The 25,632-nt window shown below is 38.0% G+C and overlaps 1 protein-coding gene across 1 annotated transcript in view; it reads left to right on the top strand.

Moving 5' to 3' along the window:
* The window catches only part of MMP20 (matrix metallopeptidase 20), a 45,616-nt gene extending 21,547 nt beyond the window's left edge, over nucleotides 1-24,069 (top strand). Inside the window, exons 7-10 of the mRNA XM_012770572.2 lie at nucleotides 6,451-6,587; nucleotides 7,603-7,759; nucleotides 22,311-22,414; nucleotides 23,470-24,069. Coding sequence (XP_012626026.1) covers nucleotides 6,451-6,587; nucleotides 7,603-7,759; nucleotides 22,311-22,414; nucleotides 23,470-23,570 — 499 coding nt within the window. The 3' untranslated portion in view covers nucleotides 23,571-24,069. The remainder of the gene's footprint in view (nucleotides 1-6,450; nucleotides 6,588-7,602; nucleotides 7,760-22,310; nucleotides 22,415-23,469) is intronic.
* Nucleotides 24,070-25,632: the final 1,563 nt, after the last annotated feature.

Raw genomic sequence — 25,632 nt, 5'->3', positions numbered from 1 at the left:
AATGGTCATTGTTCTCTTAAGAAGGCAAAAACAAACAAAAAGAATCCCTCTGTTTATCAAATCATGAGCATTTAGCGATTACTTATGACTATGTGAAGTTGTTACATCTTTTGACATAGTCTTGACTATCAATACTGAGGGTGGTAACAGAATAGCGAGGGAGGCATAGCTGCAAGAGACGCCTGGAAATGAATCAGTAGCGAGGTCCATGGGAAGGAAAGAATGGCCCACATGCACCTGCTTAGCCGACACCTTCTCAGCTTCTCCCATTTCAGATCTGATGAGCTATGAGGGGTAGGACGGGTAATTCCAAAGAACTAGGATGAACTATAAGGAAAGCACGGAGTCAGGAGTGGTTTCTTCTAGCTCTGGATTTGCCACTCACTCCCTTCTCTGTAAAGTGAGAGTGTTGTCTGATAAGAATAGTGACTTTATTATGTTCAGTACTCACTATGTCAGGCACCTTGTTATCCTATCCTTATGAAACCCCCGTGAGGTATGAAGTATGACTCTCTTTTTACAAGGTAGAAAGGACAAGCAACCTGTCCGGGAGCACATGGCTAGGGCAGGGTGGAGCTGGGATCCAAACCCAAACTGTTGTGTTCCAGAGCCCGTGCTAACTGCCCTGACGTACTAACGTCCCATTGAGAGCTAGAATGCCGTGACTCTATTGTGCTGATCTCCCAGCGGTTGCCACCAAAAGTCCCAAAGTGCTTGCTAAGCCTGGACAAAGAACAAAGAATTCTTTCAAGCCACAGTTACAATGGCAACCAGGGAACCACTGATTGTGAAAGAGCTCCCAGCCCGTCCTCTCCCACTCACTCACCAGCCTGGAATTCCCCGTCACCAACAATAATCTGTGGATGGGACGTTCAAGCCGTGGGCATAATAACCACATGGCTTGTTTCCAAAGCAAGATGGAATGCAGTGCCTTTTAAAGTCACCGTGAGATTGTGAGATGTTCTCCGTCATGTGTAAATGCACATTCAAATGTTCTGTTTGAAGAGAAAGAAACTTTAGCCATTAGGAGTTGAAAGGCATATATATTTCTAATGTATAGACATTGACTCTTTATGATAGATGATAAGATATTAAGGCTATCTCAGACTTTCTGTCACTTAGGGGAGAGAAGAAAGAAATGGCTGGAATTGTAGCTATATCAAAATTATATTTGCATATGTCAGATCATTTTGGATTTTACCCAATATAATTTTAAGAATAAAAGCAAGACGATCACAATCAGCTATAGCCCTTAGAAGAATAATAGATTTTATAAATGGAGCAAGCATAAAGGTTGATCATGTCCAAATACTTTATTTCAGAGATAAGGAAACTAGTGCCAGGTCTCTAGGCCTGGCAGACCCTCCATTGCACCCTAGGCCTTCGGACCCCCAGTCCAGAGTCTATCCTGTTGTTAATATAGAAAGTCTTCTGTCTATGAAATGGAACTACCAAGAAAATCACTGAATTTTAACTTGAATGAACCTATGCCTTTTGACTGTTACACATTTGAGTTAATAGGAAAAGCACTTCTGAGCTGTCCCTGTGCTCCCAGGCCCTCTGCCTGCAAGTGGGGTAACCAGCTACAAAGAGGAGGATGTTCTTTGACTTTCTTAGGTTTCCCAAAAATATTTCCTGTGTTTCTCCACATGCCTCTGCTGAGGGATCACTGACTTCCAGCTGCTTTTTCCTTGGTCATTTGCTTTCACTTCTCATTTTAAAAATTAACAAGCAACTCTAGGCGAAGTTAAACCCTGCATTTTATCTGAAGTTTCAGGACACTGATATCCCAAATGACTCATTATGACAGGTAGTAAAGTGTAGTGCATAAGTGTGTAGGCAAACTGAAAATGTACTTTTGGAATTTTCACAGGTGGTAGAATCTTAAAATTACTTCCTAAATAAGCCTTGATTTAGGATATTGTGAGCATTGTGAGAACTAAATTGAAAGAGAGCAGTCGTTCTAAATCAAGTGTGATTTTGTGCACCGGGGGATATTTAGCAATATCTGGTGACAATTTGAGTTGTCACAACTGGGGGTGGGCAGTGCCATTGGCATCTAATGGGCAGAGCAGGGATACCACTAACCATCCCACAAGGCACAGGACAGCTTAACACAAGAAGACTTACCTGGCTCAAAATATCAGTAGTGTCAAAGTCAAGAAACCCTGCTTTAAACACTGTTCTGACATATTACAATGTATACACTGTACACATAAGATAGAAATAAACACTCTCCATCATTTATGTAAATTATGATAAATTTCAAAAAATCTGTAATCATGAAAATTTTCAGTAAATGAATGAAGAAAAATTATGTCTGGTGGGTAAGAAAACAACATACTTAGAGGATTTACATCCTTAGAGCTATAGATTATAGTAATAAATGAAGTCAAATGGACAAAAACATTATAGCAAGTAATCTCCTTATACATCTATTATTGGATTTAAAATGTAAGCGAAAAAACATATATATCTATGAACCTGCTGGGGAAGAACAGCTGCAGGATGTATTGGAACTGGGTTAATGAAAATAGAGAAACAGATCATATCAACAGCCTATAATCTGCTCTTTGATAAAGAGGACAGAACAATGGAGCTTATTGATATTTCAGATTAGATATTCAGCCGCGTATTTATCTTCATGTACAGTAGCTAATGCTGTGCCTGGCACGTAGTCAAGGTCAGTAAATATTTGTTGGCTAAATGAATGTGTGCCAGAGGGTTGAGCAGGACTTATTTGATCAGCGACTTTCGTATTCTCTGAGAGTTTCATTCCCTTTTACTAAAGAACAATAACTGATCAAATTTGAGATTAGGTCACTGATAACCTTCACCTGGCCTCTGGCAGCTCTCTGCTGGTCTCTTGAACTCCCTGTGGGCAGGATCATGTATTAATATGACTCAACTTTTATCCTTGTGTGTATGGTGCCTGGAGCACGCAGGGACTTGATTCATGTTGTTGACTCTTGGTCCTTCTTTTATTACACCCTACCGTCTTCACTCCCCACCACCTGAGCTCACCCCATCAGTCCTCATTTTCAGGAGATGCCTTCCCTCCTGCTGCTGGACCGTCAAGGCAATTCAGCGAAGGAGAGCCTCACACTCTTCCAGATTCTGCTCTTCTCTGTCATCCTGTTTGCTACTTTGGGGATTAGTTTCTTTCTTCTTTCTGTCTTTTTGATGCTCTTGGTTTCCTTGCTGCCCACTCCCCTGAGATCAGGCAATGTGGCGCAGTGAAAGAAACAAGTGATGCTTGAAACCTTGTTTTATCACCAGGTATGTGACCTCGTGTGAGTCCCTTAATTCTCCTGAGGCTCAATTTCCCTCTGCCAAATAAGAGTGAGAATAATAAGGATATCTGCACAAATACTTCAAAAGGATCAATTGAGATGATGCGTATGAAGGTTTTTTTTTATAAACTCTGGACTACTCTTACAATTATTTGCAGATATTTTTAAAAAGACATGTTTTCAGTCTAAAAATGTATTCATTGAGAGTATGTAAAATTTAAACCTAGAGTTTACCGATGTAGCTAAGTTTCCTCCCAAATTTGTTTCACGGGGAACTCTGAAGCACAAACCATCACGTCCTGGGCTGAGAAGCCATTCATTCTGTGGGGATCATTAACCAGGGTGCTTATCTCCCAATGCTTCAGATGCCACGAAATCAGCTATGCATCCTCCACCTCACTGAACCCAAGAAAAATTCGGCTTACAAAACCCATGTGTAGACAGTGGCGTGAATTAAAAATAGTCAAAGCTGTGTATAGCGTTCTTAAATTAAGAGTGTTTCGACCCATCTGAGGAGCCCATCGGGACCTGTGTTCATAGGCCATAACCTGGGAAGATGTAAAGGGGCCCGTCCTCACTCCACAAGTGACAATGCGTCAGGGATCTTAGATCACCTTCTGCCTCTATGTCTGAATTCGTACTGGATTACAGGGAACCAGTCTGAGTAAACACAGTGCTCTCTGTTGACTTTTTCAGTGAAGCAACCTGGCAGCCAGAATAGACAGAGCCCAGGGAGAAAGTGCAGGAGGAAGACTCCTCCTCAGCTGCAATCCTGGGAAATCCCGATTCCAAAAGCGCTAGTGGTCACTGGCCTCGTTGTCCCCCTTCCTACAGCATCTTGCATTTCTTTTTCCCCACCGGCTCCTTTTCATGTCTTCAGACATGACCATTTTCCATTCTTTGGACCCTGCTGCCTCCACCCACTTCCTTTGTTATTAACAAGATTCTCAAACAAGTGATCTGTGTCTACCTCTTTCATTTTCCCCCAGCATTTGCTCCATTTTGCTCTTTAACTGTGACCTGGCTTCCTTCCTCTCTGCTCCCCTGTGGCTATCCTCCTCCTTCATTGTCCTGGCCAGTCGGCCCCTTTGCTTCAGTCTTCAGTCTGGTGACCTCAGCAACATTTTCCACTGCTGACCACTGATCATGAGGCTGCTACCTTCTTTGACGCTCCCTTTTCCATTGTTCTCACCAAATTAGTGTTCCAATCCTGCTGATGAGTCCTTCAGAATGCCTCTCTCCCCACGGCCTCCTCCCCACTGTCACAATTCCCTGACATGCACACCCTGTGTCTTAGCACAGTGACGTGAGCAGAGCCGGCCTTTCAGAACTATGCATGGAATCGAATTAATTGGAAAACACTTGCTTTTCAGCTTCCTCCCCAGTTAATCCAAGAAATAGTTGCTGAACTCTTCTGCTCACTGTGAGGTGGTGGAGACAAAAGAAAAGAGGGAAGCTGTCCTCTTGCCTTCAGGAAAGTCCAGGTCTGACTGGACAAAGGGTTAGGTTATAAACAAAGAAAAACCGGAGATCGCAAAACTGAGAATGAGCAGTGGATGAGACAGGGCGTGTGATGAAAATCGAGACAGCTGGAGTCTAATCCAGGCTCTCCCTGCCGTCAACCACCAGGTGACCCTTAGCCTGGCACTGTTTCCAGGTCTGTTTTCCTTCGGTTACTCTAGATAAGGCTGTGATGTTTTGGGCCTGAGGATGTCTATGGTGGATTCCCAATTAGTGGGTAATTAAGACCTAGACAGATAACAATTTTTTAAATGCACAGTACCTATCCATGTGGCACTTTACAGTTTATAAAACACTTTCAAATGCATTATCTCACTTTATCCTTATAATGATCTCATGAGATTGGCCAGGGAATTATTATTCCCATTTAGAGATGATAAAACTGAGGCTTGGAAAAGCTGGTCAAGAGTGGAGTTGGAACTCTAGCCTGTATCTTCTGAAACACAATGTGCTTTTCCTTCTGCATCAGGATGCCTCTTAGGAAACATGAAGAAATATTTCCCCCTTCTCACTATATCTGTCAGATTTTATTGTCAGCTTAAATTGCCTCATCTGGGACAACTTCATCAAACCCTTAAATGCAGGGAAGTATCCCTCTTGAGTGTTCTTCGAGCATCCTGAACTGAACTCTTCATAGCACTGATCACTCTGAATCATAGTCACCTAATTACTTACCAGTGTCTACTACTTGGTTCTGAACATCTTGAGGGCAAGGCCTGGGACTTGTTCAGTGTTTCATCCTTGATGTCTATAGTGCCTAGTGACAGGTGCTCTATAAATATTTGTTAAATCAACGGGATAAGAAAACTCAACATAAGATTTGGGGGGTTCCTAAGTTACTAGGAAAGTTAAATGTCAAAACTTTATTACAGTTTCCCTGTCCACAAATAATCTTATATATTGATTCTGGGTTTCTATGAAGCCAATGAAACTATTCATGTTTTGTAAAAATGAATTTCATCTCCAAAATGCAAAATAGACCATATTTACATTGATCGACCCAGTACCCTCATGTGTCTACTGCCACAATTTTATGAAAATAATATTGGACAAGTGGATGGATGAGCTGCTAAGCCTTAAATTAATATGTGTGTCCTGGATTTTCTGTTAATTAGCCATCAGGCTCAAAACTGCAAACACTTCTAGTAGACAATGATGTAAGCAATGCCATAATTTATGATTATTAATGCTTTTGCTATTTTTACAGAGACTAATTAGCATCTCCCAACCACAAACCCTTAGTTCATTTATGTACTATTCACAATGCTCACCATCTGGATCATATTTATCTTTGTGAGATTTTAATTTTTAAAAGATCGGATTAGGAAAGAGAAATTTGTATCAAGGGATATTTAGAAGAGGAGGGTGCTCAGCTTAAACGTGTAAATCATTGATGCCATCTCTGTATCCTTCCGTGTTCTGAACACTCTTAAACAAAAGCAAGGCAATCACAGGGATGCTACCACAATGAAAAGAAAGAGGACATTGTTTACCAAAGTCAAAAAACTGTGTTTTCCTTAGAAACGAGGCAAGGGCAAAGGCCATTTAGCAACAGCCTCAGAGTACATTTCAATCCAAGTGTAATTTAAGATCTAAATCAACCCTCGGTCTTGATGTCTTTTGGAACGCCCAATAGGATTTTCTGGCGACGGCAGGTTCACCTGCCATCTGGGATCCGGCCCAGCACCATCACCAGCTCCTTCCCCCAGCTCATGTCCAACGTGGATGCAGCTTACGAAGTGGCTGAGAGGGGCACCGCTTACTTCTTCAAAGGTACCTTGCATGTCCCTCAAAGAAAGAAATGGCAGGGGCACGGGGCCCCATGTCTTTGGAATGTCTAGCACTGACAGCGTTTGTTCTGTGATCCTGGAGCATGTCACAGTTGCTCCTTCTCCTCGGGTTGGGTATGAAATGCCACCCTCTCTGTTGTGACAATGACAGTAATGATGGTGACTTAGGAAACTGTTCTCAGAACCAAGCCTTTTAGCCTAGTGGGGCACTGTGCTAGGTGACAGCGTCCAGGGAGCTAGAATCCTGGTCCCTACGCCCAGCACCTCTGCTCAGAGTGACACGGCATACTCCACGGACAGCCTTTAGTTAGCAGAAGCCAACTGGAGCCCCATGTGGGGAAAACAATACCCTCGGTGCCAGCCCATGCTGAGAAGCAGTGGGGAGAAGAGAAAACCTGTGACTTTGGGAGTTGGACACACACGATACCAATCTCTGGCCCCAGCTCTTTAAGATTTGAGTGACTTCGGGAAGTTACCTAAGTTTTCTCTGAGCCTTTGCAGCTTCCTCTGAAAAGTGATTATAGTAATATCAACCTTGAAGATGTGTTGCAACTATGTATAGTCAATGGAAGTAATCCAATAGGTGGTAACTGTCAGTTTTAGCTTATATTTCCTTGATGTTAAGGGATAAGAGTAGAAGGCCGGTGCCAACTTAAGTAAAAATCATAGCATTTTCATGTCACTTGCCCCTTCTCTCATAGATATATGATGAAATGAGCTTATAAATGAAAGGTATCTTGAAAAAATTGATGTGCTTAATGTACGATACAATTGTATCAGTGTTATTGCTTCTTTAAGGTATAACCAGGGATTTTGCCTCCAGGGAAGTTTGAAGTCTTTTACTGAATTAATTAGAGGCTTCTGTCTTCTATTGGATTATAGCCATGGCAAATATCCCATGAACTAGTCCTAGTTATGATGCTTCACAGAAACCTTTATGAGTGAATTGCATCACTAATTGGTCCAGAGTTTTTGTAAGTGTTGATTTCTGTTTTCAGGCCCTCACTACTGGATAACTAGGGGATTCCAAATGCAGGGTCCTCCTCGCACTATATACGACTTTGGATTCCCACGGCACGTGCAGAGAATAGATGCCGCCGTGTATCTCAGGGAGCCGCAGAAGACGCTGTTCTTTGTGGGAGATGAATACTACAGGTACGGCTTTTCTCCTTTTGACTGTCTAAATATGTTCATGGGGAGCACAAAAAGCCATTCACAGGAAAGAGTACAAGGCAAGTTTGCAATAAGCCCATTGACTCTTTTCGGCCACTGGGGTGCCATGTACAAATGGTTGACTGTCTTCAAGGTATGGAACCACCCACACAATGAGTGAAACATCCACTCAATAGTCCTATTAGTCTCTAGGACATCAAACATCCTAACCTTTCAATGCACTCATTAACTGGACCCCTAGTGGCCTAAAAAAGTGGGTGCAGCATTGCCAAATACCCAACTCTGCACTGGGAATGCCTGATGTGGAACTGCCCCTGCTGTTAGGAGAGTATCAGATACATTCCAGAATATTCTGTGAGGTGGGCAAAATGGATGTGGTCACAACTATGAGGTTCTTCAAAGAAAAGTTCTAATGAAAGGAGAAGGCCTTATGGCTAAGCCCTTTTATTTAGCCTAGAACATGAAGATTCTTCTTCTCTAAATGGAGCCATATAATTTCCATGCCTGTCCTGCAGAAGATTATTATAAGCAGATCTCAATTCAGTGTGATTTTTCATTCAGTCACTGCAAACAGGTCACACCTTGTCTCTGCTACTGAGTTTCTATCCTCAGTTGACACACTTTGAGGAATGAGTGCAGCTCTTTGCCAAGCTCCTTCAAAGACCACCTCTGCCTCTGCACATCTTCCCTTTGTTTCTGATTCTCTCTTTGGTGTTGGCTTCTTTCCCTGAACTTCAAAAGAGAGAAGCAAAAGCAGATTCTAAGCAGGTGACTATGCTAAATACTGTAGGTCCATGATAGGGTCTGGGTAGAAGCAGAATACCCAACTTCAGTCCAAGAGCTTTTATTTTATTTTATATTACCTAGTTTTAATAACCATTTGTGTGGCATAAAAGAAATTTCAAGATAAATGTTTGTCATCTTCTTCCACATGATTGTTAGTATCTCCCCCAATTTAGAGCTAAGAAAGTAATATAACTGGAGCACAGAAATATTCCATGAGAAAGAAAAGTTATTTTGTAAAAAAAAAAAAGAATTTCAAACAAATGTGGCCTCTACTGACCCTTCAGGGCTACTGAGAGCCCTGGAAGTATTATGTGGTGTCATGAGTTGCCACTTGCAGACCCGTGCTTAAACCACTAAGCCAGCTGTTTTTCTCTCAGACCTTCCTTTCTGAAACATAGTGACAGAAATTCGTTTGTTAAGCCCCTAATATCTTCTGGGCAGAGTATGATTCTCCTAACATTGTCTTTAAGAAAAGGTGGTTGTAGTCACAGTGCTGACATACGCAGGAAAATAGATATCGAGAAATCTGGTTTCCCTGTGGATTTTCAGAGAACGAGATCAAGAGAAGCACATAAAAGTGTGTGCAAAAGTGTGAAGCTTTTATGTTAGGAGTATTCAGTTAGTGTTAAAAAGAGAGTGTTCCTAGTCTGATTCTCGTTGGGGGGATTATCCACTTTCCCATTCTCTCTCTCATCCATTTATCACACCATCTTTGCTCTAATCTACCTACCGTCCGCTCAGCATGCTCAGTAAAACATACACCTCCAACCAGGCTGGACTGAGGATTAACAGCTAAAACAAAACATGAGGCAGAGGTTCAAAATTCTCCATAAATTTTAGGGTGGAGAAGGAGAGATTCTCTGATTTTAATGATGCCTGATGCCCCAGGGGAAACAATACTGTTCCTTTCTACCTGGGCCTTTGTGAATGTCTACTAAGAAAAAGTCTTTTGTAATCTAGATAAAACAGATTCATTAAAAAGTTGGTCACATTAACTCAAATATTAACAAGCTTATTTTGCTGGTTAGGAAAGGAAACTATGGTAGGCATTTTTAACCTTCCCGGGTTATGGAGGGTGTTAAGTGGTATAATGCACTCAGAGACAGACACCTAGCAGTGTCTGCACATGGTTGGTGCTCATAGAAAGTAGCTCTTCAGTAACGGTCAGGAATTTATACAGTAATTAAAAATAATTGCTTCAAAAGTTGTAATAACTAACAAATTATTGCTTAAACCTCGTATATTTTTCTGAGCAGCAATGCAGTAAAAGTGCAGGTCAAAGGAAATTTCCTTGTTAAATACTAATGGTCCAAGACATTGTACTGAAGTTACTGCTTTTGAAAATACACTGACAATCTTTCCCAGTGAGAGTCTATCACATTACACACTGACACACACACTGGTGTATGTGCTGAGAAGACAGACAGACAATCTTGACCTACGGCTCAAAAGTTCAGAAAAAAGCGATGTACCAACCCAATTAATAAACCCTCCTGAATTCTGCATATTGTGCTTTGCAGGACCTCATACGTATAACATCTTATTGTCACATCAAGCCTTATCTTGGTTAGAAATTGCACTCAGCCACTAGTAACAGAGACCCTAAAATAATTGTGACTTCAACACATAAAGGTTCGATTTTCTCACATATGTAAAAAGGCTGACGTTCAACAGATTTAGAGCTGGCATAGTGGGTCTGTGGTCACTGGAGCTCCAAGTGTCCTCTGACATTTTGCTCCACTATTCTTTTTTTTTTTTTTTGGAGACAGAGTCTCACTTGTTGCCCAGGCTAGAGTGAGTGCCATGGCGTCAGCCTAGCTCACAGCAACCTCAAACTCTGGGGCTCAAGTGATCCTTCTGCCTCAGCCTCCCGAGTAGCTGGGACTACAGGCATGCGCCACCATGCCCGGCTAATTTTTTCTATATATATTAGTTGGCCAATTAATTTCTTTCTATTTATAGTAGAGACGGGGTCTCGCTCTTGCTCAGGCTGGTTTTGAACTCCTGACCTTGAGCAATCCACCCGCCTCAGCCTCCCAGAGTGCTAGGATTACAGCCGTGAGCCACCACGCCCGGCTTGCTCCACTATTCTTAACATGTGCCCTCCCTTCTCATGGTCACCTCCTGACTCAAGGTGGCTGATGGAGCTCCAGTCATTACATCCCTACTTCAGAAGGCTGAAGCTGGAAGGGAAGGGCAAAGGAAACAAATGAAGTGTTATAGATAAACACTTAACAACACCCTAAAATACAGAAGACCACAAGTCTCAAGTTACAGAATAAGAATTTTATTACACCGACATCCACTGACAATATATTACGTCTTATTTCCCTTAGTCATTTCTCAGGGTCTTCCCTGGTCTCATGCTAGTTCTGTCTGTGACACGAATAATGTGCCAAGGGAAGAAAAGTCTCTCGATGCTCTTGTTACCAGGGGAATTCTCCATGAACACCCAGGGGTGGGATCTGGTGTCAGTGAATGAAGCACCATGAGAAAACGCTTGAGGAACTTCCTCCACGGGGGATTGAAGGTTGCCTTAGAGCCAGGTTGGTTTAGGCTCTAAGAGTAGGAACCCGTGTGTCAGCATCCTTGTAACTTACAGGGAACTGCACACAGAGAAAGTGAAATCCTCAAAGGAGGCTCTGTCACGTCGATGCTGTTATAGACTACAACACAAATGAAGTGTTGGTTAAACTTTGCCAATTAAGGCTACTTCTTTTTACTTTTATTCCTTCCTTTTCTCTTTCTAGCAGGCCCTAATGATTAGGTCAGGTGCTTTTTAAAATATATATATATATTTTTTTTTAAATATATATTTAAATTTTTTAAAAATATATATTACTCACATTTTAAATATATATTTAAAAAATATATTACTTCTACTACCTACAGCTAATTTCTACCTTTAGATGTTCTCCATCTCCTACCAGTAGTAGAGCAGTGGCTACATCAAGGGGTTTCTGGGGGCCTGGAGGGTACTATCACCTCCCCATTTTTCAAGACAGGATTTCTGAATTTTATGTAAAGTGATTTGCAAATCTAGAGGTCCCACCCCTTTTCAATCATATTGCCAACCCTGAATCACTCTTTCTATACAGATAGACTGGAAGCATCATTGCTGCAAAGTAGGCCACATCTTCCACATTCCCTCCTTCCTGAATGCCTCAGGAATACTTAGAAAGAGATTTTTTATTTGAGGATTTCATAGTTAGTCACCACAGAGAAATAAGTAATAGAAATAAAAAAGACAAAGTAGAGTTCACAGTCTTGGTTTTTTTTAATGTCTTAAACTAAAACAATAAAATTCATTATCAAACTACCACATTCAACCTATGTTTACTGAGCAGGATTATGTGTCAGGCTCTGTACTAGGTTCTTGACCTTCAAGAGAAGGCAAAGTTTGCTGGTTAAGAAAGTGGGCAGGAGTGAGAGAGCCCCAGTGTTAATCTCAACTCTACCAGCAATTAACTATCTGGCAGTCTGGATCATCTTTGTGTCTTAGTTTCACCATCTACAAAAGGGAGGTAGAAATAGTGCCTACTTCATAGAGTTACAGAATTGAATGAGAAAAAAAAATGTGAAACGCCTGTCATATAATAAGCATTCAATTCAGATTGGCTGCTAGTAACACCTTCAACAGGGCTTACAGATGACAGTAAATTTATAGGCAAATGATTAGCAGAAATCTATGTACCAAAAGTTCCCTAGTAGAAGACTGCATAGAGATCAATGGACCAACACAAAGAGGAAATGGCCAACTCTAGCAAAGGCATCAGTAAAGAATTTTAGAGGAAGTGATGACTGAGCTCCTTTTTCAGAGTTGTGTAGGAGTTTCCCAGACAGGGGGTGAGATGGGAGTGGGTGGTTTCCAAGCAGAAAGAGCAATTGAAGCAAAGGCACCAGTGCACAAAATACCCTGTGAGTATGAAGAAAACCTTAAGCAGTTCAGTTTGACTAGAACATGGACTAAAATAAGAGATGTGGCCCAAGGAAAGCAGGATATAGATCATGGAGAGCCAATGCCTTTCTATAGAGATCAGCATTTGCTCTGTAGAAAGAGGGACATGTTTAAAAATCTTAGATAAAAGAGAAGCTCAATAAGATGGGTGTTATACAAACAACACCCTGGAAACAATGTGACTGGATTAAAGAGGGACAAGACTGGACACCAGCTAAACTAGTTGGGCAGAAGGCAATGGAAAGCTTATTCAAAGTGCTCAGGGAAAAAACTTTCAACCAAGAATCCTGTAGCCACCAAAGCTATCTTTCAAAAACGAAGGAGAAATAAAGACATTTCCAGATAAACAAAACCCAAGAGAATTTGTTGTTTGCAGACTTGCCTTACAAGAGATACTAAAAAAAGTTCTTTAGGCTGAAAGCAAGTGTCCTCGGATAGTAATGCAAATCCACACAGAAAGCCAGAGAGAACCAGTGAGCGTAATTATGTAATTATAAAAGAAAATATAAATGTGTATTTCTTCTCCTTTCTTCTCTTAATTTAAAAATCAATTATATAAAATAATGTGTATATAAGTGTAGTTTGGGGCTATAACAGGTAGAAATGTATCTGTGAATAATAGCATAAAGGAAGTGAGTGGAACCAAATTGTATTAGGCAAAGTAAATGAATTTGAGATGGTAACTCAAATTCATAGGAACAAAATAAGAAAACCAGAAATGGTAAATAAGAAAGTTAATGTAACAAAAGCTGAAAACATATATTTGCATCTATAGAAAACATCTATATATAGATGAAAACATATATCCTTTCTTCTCTTAGCCTCATTAAAAGGTAATAAACTATGTAAAATAATAATTTTTAAATTATTTTGGGGTTTGTAACATCTATAGGTATAATATGTATAACAATAATAGCACAAAGGGAGAGGAAGGAAATAGAGCTATATAGGAGTAATGTTTCTATATCTTACTGGAATTAAGTTAGTATAAATCTGAAGCAGATTTTTGTAAGTTAAGATGTATATGGTAAGCCCTACATCAACCACTAAGGAAATAATTCAAGAAAATAAAGTGAAAAAATTATGAAAGAAATTAAAATGTTACATTAGAAAATTTTCACTAATGCAAAAGAAAGCAGTGAGAAGGAATAACGGAACCAAAAACACATGTGTCATATAGAAAACAAATAGAAAATGGTAGGCATAAATCCAACTTTATTAATAACATTAAGTGCAACTGGATTAAACAGTCTAATCCAATGGCAGATATTGTCAGACTGGATTAAATAAAACCAAGATTCAATTATATGCTCTCTACAGAAGATACATTTTAGATTCAAAGATACTAATAGATTGAAAGTAAAAGAATGGAAAAAAAATATACTATGCAACCAGCAACCATAAAAAAGCTTGAGGGGCTATACTACTATCAGGCAAAATAGACTTTAAAAAATGTTACTAGGGATAAAAAGGGGCATTTTATAATAATGTCCCTTTTTAAATAATATAATAATGATAAAAGTGTCAATATACCATGAAGACATAAAAATTATAAACATATATGAAGCTGACACAGAGCCCCAAAATATGTGAAGCAGAAACTGACAGAAATGAAGGGAGGTATCAACAATAGAACATTAACAGTTGGAGATTTCAATACCCCACTTCCAATAATGGAGAGAACAACTCAGCAGGTGAATCAAGGAATATAAGACTTGAACAGGACCTAACAGATATCTGTAGAATGCTTCACCCAACAAAAGTAGAATACATATTCTTCTCAAGTGCACATGGAACATTCTCCAGAATAGATGATATGTTAGGCCACAGCATAAGTCTCAATAAATTTAAAACAGTTGAAGTCATAAAATGTATTTTTTTCTGATCACAATGGAATAAAGCTAAAAGACAATACCAGAAGGAAAACTGGAGTAGAAATTAAACAACACACCAATAAACAGCTAATGGATCAAAGAAGAAATCACAAGGAAAATTATAAAATACTTAGAAGCAAATGAAAATTAAGAGATAACATCTCAGAACTTATGGGATGCAGGGAAAGCAGTGCTCAGAGGGAAATTTATTGCTATAAATGCCTATCTTAAAAAGAAGAACAATCTCAAATCAATAACTTAAACTTCTACTTTAAGACATTGCAAAATCAAGAGCTAATTAAACCTAAAGCAAGTGAAAGAAAGGAATAATAAGGATTACAGTGGAAATAAATAAAATATAGACTAAATAAGCAACTTAAGAAAATCAAGAAGACTGAAGTTTGGTTCTTTGAGAAGTTGAACAAAATTGACCAACTTTTTACTAGATTGACCAAGTAAAAAACAGAAGATTTAAAGTACTAAAATCAGAAATGAAAGAGGAGACATCACCACCAACATTATAGAAATAAAAAGGATTATAAAGCAACATTATCAATTATGTGCCAATAAATTGAATAAATAAAGTGGATAAATTCCTAGAAAAACACAAACTAGTGAAACTTAGTCAAGAAGAAATAGACAGTCTGAATAGACCTATAATAAGTAAAGAGATTGAAGTATAAATCAAAAACTATCCACAAAGAAAAGCCCAGATGGCTTCACTGTTAGTTCTACCAATACATTTAAAGAAGAATTAATACCAATTTTTCACAAACTCCTCTACAACATGGAATAGAACACTACCTAACTCATTGTATGAGTTCAGCATCACCCTTATACCAAAAAAACAGACAAAAATATCACAAGAAAATAAAACTTCAAACCAATATCTATTACAAGTAGGAATGCAAAAACACTAGCAAACCAAATCCAGCAACATATAAAAAGAATGATACACCAAGACCAAGTGGGATTTTTCCCAGAAATGCAAGGTTGGTTTAAGATCCAAAAATGAATTAATGTAACGTACCATATCAATGGAACAACAACAAAAATATCATATGATCATCTCAATAGATGCAGAAAAAGAATTTGGCAAAATCCAACACCATCTCATAATAAAAACACTCAACAAACTAGGAATAGAAAGAAACTTTCTCAACTTGATAAAGGGCATCTATGAAAACTCATAGCTGACAGTATACTCAGTGGTGGAAGACTGAATGCCTTCTTCCTAAGATCAAAAGACAAAAATGTCCACTTTCACCTCTCTATGCAACATTGTACTAGAGACTCTAATCAGGGTAATTATGCAAATAAAGAAATAAAAGTTATTCGGGTTGGAAAGAAAGTAAAACTATCTTTATTTGCTTATGATATGATCTTTCATATAGAAAATTCTTAAGAATGTTCTAAAAAAATTTTAAATGAGGTCAGCAAGGTTGCAAGATATGAGTTCAATGGATAAAAATCAATTGTATTTTTATACACTTCAATGCAAAGAACAATCTAAAAATGAAATTTGGAAAACAATTCCACTTACAATAGCATTAAAAGAATAAAATTCTTAGAAATAAATTTAACTGAAGAAATAGAAAACTTATAATCTGAAAACTACAAAACATTGTTGAAAGAAATTAAACAAGATCTTAATGGAATAATATATCATGGTTTAAGATCCAAAAATGAATCTTCATGGACCAGAAGCCTTAATATTTTAAAGATGGCAATACTCCCCAAATTGATCTATGTTTTCAACACAATTCCTTTCAGAATAACACTGGCTTCTTTGTAGAAATTGAAAAGCTGATCTTAAAATTTGAAAGTCATAGGACCTGTTATAGTCAAAATGTCTCAAAAAAGGACAAAGTTGGAGGACTCATAGTTCCCAATTTCAAAACTTAACTAAAAGAAATGGTAAATTATACAGTGTGATATTCACATAAGGAAATACACATAGATCAATGGAATAAAATTAGGGTTCATAAATAAACCCATATACTTATGACCAATTGATTTTTGACAAGGTTCTAAGATCAACAAATGGGAAAATAATAGTCTCTGCAACAAATTGTACTGGAAGGAGTAGATAGCCATATGGATACCTACCTCACAGCATATACAAAAATTAACTCAAAATTTATTAAAATCCTTAAATATACGAGCTAAAACTATAAAACTCTTAGAGGGAAATACAGATGTAAATCTCCCTGACCTTGGATTTAGCAATAGATGCTTAGATATGAGTCAAAAATAAAAATTAGACAAATTGGACTTCATCAAAATTAAAACTTTTCTGCTTCAAAGATCACTGTCAAGAAAGTGAAAATTCAACCCAGGAAATGAGAGAAAATATTAGTAAGTCATATGTTCCAGGCTCATGTCCACAATGTGTAAAGGACTTGTAGCTCAATTAATAACAAGAAAAATAGCCCAATTAAAATATGGGCAAAGGATCTGAATAGACATTTCTCCATAGAAGATATACAAATAGCCAATAAGCACATGAAAAGATGACCAATATCAATAGTCATCAGGAAAATGTAAATCAAAACCGCAATGAAATATCTCTTCACATCTGCTAGGATACTATAATCAAAATGTCAAATAATAAGTTTGGCGAAAATATGGAGAAATCAGAACCCTCATATATTGGTAGTAGAAATGTAAATTCATATATCCACTTTAGGAAACAGTCTCCTGTTCCTCAAAAAGTTAAACCTGAAACTATCATTTGACTCAGAATTTCACTCCTGGGTCTATATCCAAGAGAAATAAAAACATGTCAGTACAAAAACTGTATACAAATATTTATATTAGCCTTATTCATGATGGCAAAATGGTGGAAACAACCAAAATTTCCATCAAGTGTTAAATGGATATGTAAAATGTGATAAATTCATACAATGGAAGACTATTTGGCCATAAAAATGAATGAAGTACTGGTACATGCTAAAACACAGATGAAACTTGAAAGCATCACGCTAAACGAAAGAAGTCAGTCACAAAAACTCACATATTGCATGATTCCATTTGTATGAAATGTCCTAAATAGGCACGTTTTACAGACAGAAAGTAGATTAATGATTGTCAAGGTCTAAGTGGGATGGGCAGGGGTGGAGGGTGGAATGGAAGGGGAGTTGGGGACTCATAGTTAAAAGGCATGAAATTTCTTTTTAGGGTGATGGCAATGTTCTAAAATTGATTGTGTTGACGGTAGCACAATTCTGTGAATACAGTCAGGTTTTGCTTAGTTTATTATGAGAAATACGTCATCATACGATTTCATTGTTGTGTGAACATCATAGAACATCTAGCACAAACCTAGATAGTATAGCCTACTACACACCTAGGCTATATGGTACAGCCCATTGCTCCTAGGCTACAAACCTGTGCAGCATGTTACTGTACTGGTGCTGTAGGCAATTGCAACACAAAGGTAAGTATCTGTGTATCCAAACATAGAAAAGGTACAGTAAAAATATAGTATCATAATCTTATGGGATCACCATCATATATGTGGTCCATCATTGATCAAAACATCGTTATCTGGCACATGACTGTATACTAAAATCCATTGAATTGCTAAACAAAGAAGAGAGGTAAACTATTGCAATAATCCTGCCAGAGATGATGAGTTTGGGGGCTGGGAGTAGATGTGATTGCTCGTCAAGCAGTAGAAAACTTAGATTTTGGTGGTGACTACTTGGGAGTCATTTCTCTGACAAATGGGTTTTCAATTTTGCCATTTACCAAGACAATAAACTTAAGAAGTAAAGCTGAATTAGGGAAATAAAAAGCAGTTTCCCATTTTGTATATGTGGAATTGAACTTGCTGGTGAGACCCAAGAATGGAAATAAACAGAAGAGATTTTGGGCATACAGGTCTTGAACTCAAGGGAACTCAGGCTGGAAAGATAAATGTGGAATTCATCACGTAATCAGGTGTTAATTGAAGTGATGTGAGAGTATGAGACTGCCCGGGAAATGGGATTCAAGGACAGCATGTGATGTTTGTTATAGGAAACATGGAAAATATGAAGGGGAAAGAAAGAAATTTCCTCCCACTTGCCAACACTTGCAAGATCTTTTGATAGCCACTTAATATTTTTTCTTCTATTTTTTTTTTCTGGGGGCTTTTCCCATCTTTAAATAGTTAAGTGTACAATTTTGTATCCTGACATTTTTCTACTTAATATTATAGAAGTTTTTCCATGTTGTGACAAATTCTTTACTCTAGAATCTTCTCACAGCCATTTTCCCCACAGGGTCCTGTTTCCTGACTCTCATCTGGACGGTGCATGGCAGCTTTTCACTCTTCTGCCTTCTTGTCCTTTCTGATCACTTTCCCCACTGCCCTTCTCTGGTATAGATCACAAAGGCCCCTTCCCTCATGAAAGCCATGTGATTTGCAGCTAGAAGCTGATTATTAACTTCAAAGAGGAATTTCAGATTTCTATTTCATTGTTCCTCCTAATGGAAATGTCCCCTTGAGGAAACTTCCTGAAATCAACTCAGATAATTTATCAATAAGTTCCCCGTTTTTGCCATTCTTTCTCACATTCTCTTTACACAGACTTTAGCAGACTCAACTCCCCATTTGATCTTTCAAAGGAGGTAGAATGGAATCAGTTATGCCATTGGCATGTGATAGAAACCATCACAATCAACACACCGAAAATGCCTAACAAATCTAAGTTCTAAGCATACGTATTAGGTTAAACAAAAATGCAGGCACTTTATCAAAGTAATCCTCAAGTCCTCAGCCTACAAATGTGGAGAGTAAGATAATATATCTGAAAAACTACATCAGATATCTGTGGCACTATGATATCTCTAGTAAAGTTTAACTGTCAGCAATGATTTATTTAATATCTATATACCCTTTAATCAACATTAAATGATGAAACAAATGCCCGTAAAGAAAATAAACATAGGCCGGGCGCGGTGGCTCACGCCTGTAATCCTAGCACTCTGGGAGGCCGAGGCGGGCGGATTGCTCGAGGTCAGGAGTTCAAAACCAGCCTGAGCAAGAGCGAGACCCTGTCTCTACTATAAATAGAAAGAAATTAATTGGGCAACTAATATATATATAGAAAAAAAATTAGCCAAGCACGGTGGCACATGCCTGTAGTCCCAGCTACTCGGGAGGCTGAGGCAGGAGGATTGCTTGAGCCCAGGAGTTTGAGGTTGCTGTGAGCTAGGCTGACGCCACGACACTCACTCTAGCCTGGGCAACAAAGTGAGACCCTGTCTCAAAAAAAAAAAAAAAAAAATTAAAAAAAAAAAAGAAAGAAAATAAACATAGTTACAGATCATTATTTTTAGTTTGATATTTAGGTTCACACACAAGACTTTAGTGATGAGAAAATAAATGCAATGATTTTAGCAGATGCTTAGTATAGTAGATTCTTAATTAAAAAAATTATTTCTTTTCTTAATATTCAAATTCAACTAATATTTATTGAGGCTTGCTGTGTGTCAGGAATAATGCTAGATGTTTTCTCATATTCTCTCTTTCTTTCATCTGCCTGCTGATTTTAAGAAGTAGGTACTATTATCTACAATTAACAGGTTAAAACATTGTGTCTCAGAGAGGTTACATGATTAGTTCAAGATCACACGGCTAAAAAGTGGTCCATCTGAAGGTGAAGCTGTTTCTCATATCCACTGAATCCAAATCCAAAGGGCCTTCCCATCAACCACATGTATTCATTCTTCAGTTGCCTTCACCACTTATTTATCAACAGTCAAGATGCCCATGATTCTCACCCTACTGTAGAATCTCCTTTTCTCTTATCCTCCTGACAAAATCCTCAACACACCAGCAGACCTTCTTAATCGTGATTCCTTCTCTGACTTGGTTCTCTGGACTACATCCAACATTTTTTAGCCCTCTTTTTTCACCTGTTCTCAACCTTGCCTACACCTGCAAAAGGTTTCCTGACAAAGTGTGCTTAAAGATTAAAGATTAAACTCCTTGATGACTTAGAATCCCAGATCAAACCACCAAGTTCGCCCAGCCTCATACTAACAAGTCAGTCTTAATGGTTCCTGGGGCCAAAATAAACAACAAATTCTTATGCCTTGGGCCTGCCAAGGTGCTGCATGTGCCAGGAACCTGTGTGTATGCACGCGCATGCGTACGTGTGTGTGTGTGTGTGTGTGTGTGTGTGTGTGTGTGTGTGTGTGTGTAGATTTTCTCTTATCCCCATGACCACTTTTCCAGATGAGAAAACCAGGGCTTGGAACTCACAGCACATTCTCCTGATCATAGAGCCAATAGATAACAGAGTCAGAAATTCAAACCGGAGCCCTCTGACTTTCTATGTTGTGTTCTTTGCTCCGTAACAGGAATCTTTAAATATCTGTCTACAAAGGGCTAAATCATCACAAAATTTTCACCAGTTGTCAGCAAAATAAGAACATCACAATATTATAAATGCGAAGAGGTGTGGTCTGTGTCAGCACAAAACAGATTTTTGGCAAGAACTGTCTTTTTATTCTGCGTTCATATCCTTTCTTCTTTTTTGGTGTTAAAAGTTTCATTTCCTTATGAAATGATAATGAAAACAAGTGGTAGTAGGTTTTTTTGATGGTTTGATTGGTAATGTTCTTATGTGGTAAAATGAAAAGTAGGTAACCTCTTATATTAGCTATGTAGGCCCCTGTCTACAAAATGTCCATATGAAAGGCCCAAATGAAATGTTAATATGTTATATTTAATATGTTAATATGTCGGGAGTGTTAGCTTCCATCCATAGACCCAAAGTTCCATAAAGTGGCTCAACCCTCCAGTTAGTTTCAGCCTGAATATTTCTTTCCAAATGTGCCTCCTGCTCCGTATCATGAGAGATTAGTCCCCTGACTTGTACAGTCATAGCCATATGACAGACACATTTCAGGAGATAGTGGGTGTGATCTGCTGCCCCAGGAAACTACCTGGTGGCCCAGACACCAGGAGAAATTGACCTCTTGGTAGGAAAGCGGTGGGATGTCCACCTGGGAATGTCCCCATTTGGAGCTCTATGCAATGAAGAGGGGACTTTCTTCTTTGAAAAGGTGAGAGTCATCTCTTCCTACTGCTGTACAAATCATGTTGACTCATACAAGTCACAGTCTTTTTCACAAGCTGTAATTTAGGTCACAAAGAGGCTTATTAACCAGGCTTGAGTTATCATTGAATGGTGATTGCTGATCCAGAAAAAGAAACCTAATCTACTATTCAGCCCGTCAAACTAATCTTTCCAGGAGACAAAAGCAATGCAATTCAATTAATTTGTTTTCAAAGACAGAGATTCAGTTATTATAGATTTTCTTAGTTCTAATTTACTGATTTTTCACATATTTGTTTATTCATACAATGTACATTATTTTTTCAACTCTTTCTTCATGGGTACACAGTACTAAACCCAGGAATAAAAGCCCCTATAAAAGGCTTTCAATTGTTTGATGAGCCAGGAAATTGATACACAGAGAGAAAAATAATAATAATTATGATAGTAAATAGGGAGTTAAAAATATCTGTAGAGTTCTCTTTGAAAGACAATGTATTTTTTAAAAAGTTATAGGAACATGTTGCTGTAATGTATAGCATGACTAATTCCACACAATATATTTGGAAATTTTTTTAAGAGGCTGTTTAAAACAAGTGACTTCCAAACTAGTGGTACCACAATCATCTCAGGAACATGAGACAATAGCATTAGAGGTCTAGGATCTACTTTTGGTATTTCAAGATCCCAATTTAAACAACAATAACAAAGTGCATGTGTGTGTGTGAGAGAGAGAGAGGCTTATAAAATAAGTCATAAATCAGCTCAGCCTTGGCTGAATATGCTTAACCAGCATGATGTCATCTACAATAGATAAAAATCTCTTATTAACATTATTTATGAAATAATATTTCTCCCAGCTATGATGAACGAAAAAGGAGGATGGAAAAAGACTATCCAAAGAATACTGAAGAAGAATTTTCAGGAGTAAGTGGCCAAATAGATGCCGCTGTAGAATTAAACGGTGAGTGTTTCCACCAAAAACTTCCTTTGTGGAAATTATTAGAGGAAATCTGGACTCTGCTTCAACACAACAGAAAATGGGTTTCTAAATGGCAGTCATTGGTTCTTATTTTTGGTCCTGTGTCCTTTTGTAAGTTTAGCTAACCAGATTGATTATCTACTAGGAAAAAAAAATAGTTATAAAAGGTCTCCATTGTAGCTCTGTCTTTGCTGATGGAAAGTTCTAAAAGTATTCCTCCCATCCATTAGTCAGCTAGATCATAAAGTCTACCCAGGTCAAAACTATCTTTTTCATCTTTAAAATACACAGTCTCAACCTTCTTAGTGCTTTGCCCACTCCATCAGCCCACTCCTGAAATTTAACACATAGCTAGAAAAGTTGAATTGAACTGGGTCAAATAAATTTAATTGGATCTTTTGGAGTAGTCAGTCAACACACTCCTCTTGGGGATGCAATACAGAGCTGGACACTGTTCAGAAATGCAAAGATAGTTCCAGACATGGCTTCTGCTCTCATGGAATAGTTAGCATCTTTGAGAAATGTTATCCATCCAACACAGATAAAATTGCTGGAAAACAGATGATCTCTAATTTAGTATTGAATCACATGGTTAACTTCACAGTAATTACAAGAGGTGATCTGAGAAAGAAAATAAAATCAGAATTGGCAGCAGGAGTTGGAAGTTTCATAGTGGCACTTGGGGTGGGTTTTGAAGGTTGGCTAGAGGCTTGACTAGGGAAAGAAAAGGGGAGGGGGCTTGTTAGAGGAGCAGAGCCTGAGCAGAAGCAGAAAGCATAAGTGAGCATGGCATGTTGGATGACCCCATGGAGAAGGCCTGACCCTGGCTAGAACAAAGAGAAAGATAAGAAATGACTAAGAAGGTAGAGCTGACAGGTTCTAGGACAGGGTGGAGCCATGCAAGAGATGAGATGTCACCTGACCAATGCCCAGTTCCGCTTTGGTGCCACCTCAAGAAAGTTACAATTACAAACCCTCCCATTTATAAATGTGCCAGTCATTTTCGGTAATCACAATTTCAACCTTGTCTCTTTTAGGCTACATTTACTTCTTTTCAGGACCAAAAGCATACAAGTATGATACAGAGAAGGAAGATGTGGTTAGTGTGGTGAAATCTAGTTCCTGGATTGGTTGCTAAATGGAAAAGTCTGGTCTTTCCCAAAGAATGAAGACGACTGCAAGCAGCTTATAACTGGATCTTAAGGACTAAAGCAGAATGTAGGATAGGAATTCTTCCCACGGCCTTCACATCTAAGGGTAATGTAGGGTTCCTTGAAAATAATATGTCAAAATTTTTTCATAGTTGTATATTTAGAATTTGAATCCAAATGAGAACTTTCTATATGGCCAATTTACACAAAATCAGAATCAACACAATGCACTTTTCAGTTAAACACTATTATTTTTTTATTACCTAGCATACTAAAGTAAATTGATGAGTTTGATTTTTATTTCCAGGAAGAAGCCTTCTAGTGGATTCCATGACATATATTATAATTCTTTTAATAAGAAATGCCATTACCATCCAAATTATAATTATTTTTTATAAGCAATAGCTGTTGTGGTCATCATTTGGCCATCATTTGTTATGATAAATATAAATTTACCCAGTTTTACTTTAAACACATAATGCACAAAATCATGCATAAGGTTTGTTTCCTGTTTGTTTGTTTAACTCCATGTCTATGCCCTAGTCTTCGTACTAGTCTTAGTTAGATAAACCCATACAAATGCATTTTCCCGCTAGGCAAGACATAGATACTTTGCAGCAGGGAAACTTTTTAACAAAAGTCAATAAAAATGTTATAGTAGAACAGTTCCTCATTTCTCTTTTCTGTTGATCTTTACTGGCTTCCATAACACTTTATTTGGGGACAAATTCTGTGGACCTGTAGAAAACTTAAACCATAAGATAGTGTCACGAGTACACAGACCCAGAAAAAATGACAACAGTAATTCACTCAGTTTCCTGCTTCCTGTTGATACCCTTATTGAAACTATCTCTGACTCACCTACGTGAATCTCTTCTGAGTAGTTTTTCATTTAGGGGAGTTCATCCTTCTGTTTTAGCTTTTTTTTTTTTTTTTACTTCACACTACACCTTTTCTTTTCCTACCTAGTCATCAGTATAGATAGAATTATGTCTGTCTGTCATTCTTATGATTTTGTTTTAATCTTACCCTCTAGAATGTAAGAATTCTAAAATAATGTAGTGGTTCTAAAATTGAATGATAAAAATACATATAACATACTTTATAGATACATATAACGTACTTTATAGACTATGTGGAACATCTATTGTGTTTAATAGATGTTAGCTACTATTGTTACCATCATTTATTAAATTTGTTTCATACACTTACTTAAAATATTTAGTATTAAAAAGGGATGAGGCAGTTATTCAAGGTTATTCTAAGCTTTCTATTTGGTTTCTGTGACTGAAAGTGGTTATTTACAGCCAACTAGATGTTGAATATTTGTTGAAGACAATGTCTGACATCCTTTCTTTCCAATATCAATGTGCCTCTCTAGAGGAGAAAAGCCACTTTTGCAAAAGCAGTCAGATAAGGAGAACTGCTTACTATCAATAAGCAAGGAGGAAAACAATCTGACAATTCTTTAAAACGTTAAACATAGACTTACCCTATGATATAGCAATTCCACTCCTAAATATATACCTATGAGAAATTAAAGCATGTCCACACAAAAACTTGCACACGAATGTTCATAGCAACATTATTTATAATAGCCAGAAAGTAGAAACATGTCCATCAAGTCATCAATGGACAAATAAAATGTGGTAACTTTAGACATTTGGAATATTCTTTGACAATAAAAAGAAATTAAGTACTAATACATGCTATAACATGGATGACGCTTAAAAACATCATGCTAAGTGAAAAAGCCAAACACAAAAAGGCCACATATTACGTGATTCTATTTATATGAAATGTTCATAATAGGAAAACCCATGGAGACAGAAAGCAGATTAGTGCAGACTTGTTGGGGGGTAGAGGGTAATGGGGGTAATGACTACTAATAATAGGTATGGGGTTCCTTTTTGGGGTGATGAAAATGTTTTAAAACTGATGATGGTGATGGTTGTACAACTCTGTGAATATATCAAAAGCCATTAAACTGTACACTTTAAATGAGTAAATTGTATGTTATGTGAATTATATCTCAATAAAATATTAAAA

The sequence above is a fragment of the Microcebus murinus genome, chromosome 4 (genome assembly GCF_040939455.1).
Source record: "Microcebus murinus isolate Inina chromosome 4, M.murinus_Inina_mat1.0, whole genome shotgun sequence".
Taxonomy (NCBI): domain Eukaryota; kingdom Metazoa; phylum Chordata; class Mammalia; order Primates; family Cheirogaleidae; genus Microcebus; species Microcebus murinus.
Note: the sequence above shows the minus strand (reverse complement) of the source record. Positions and strands in the feature narration are given on the sequence as shown.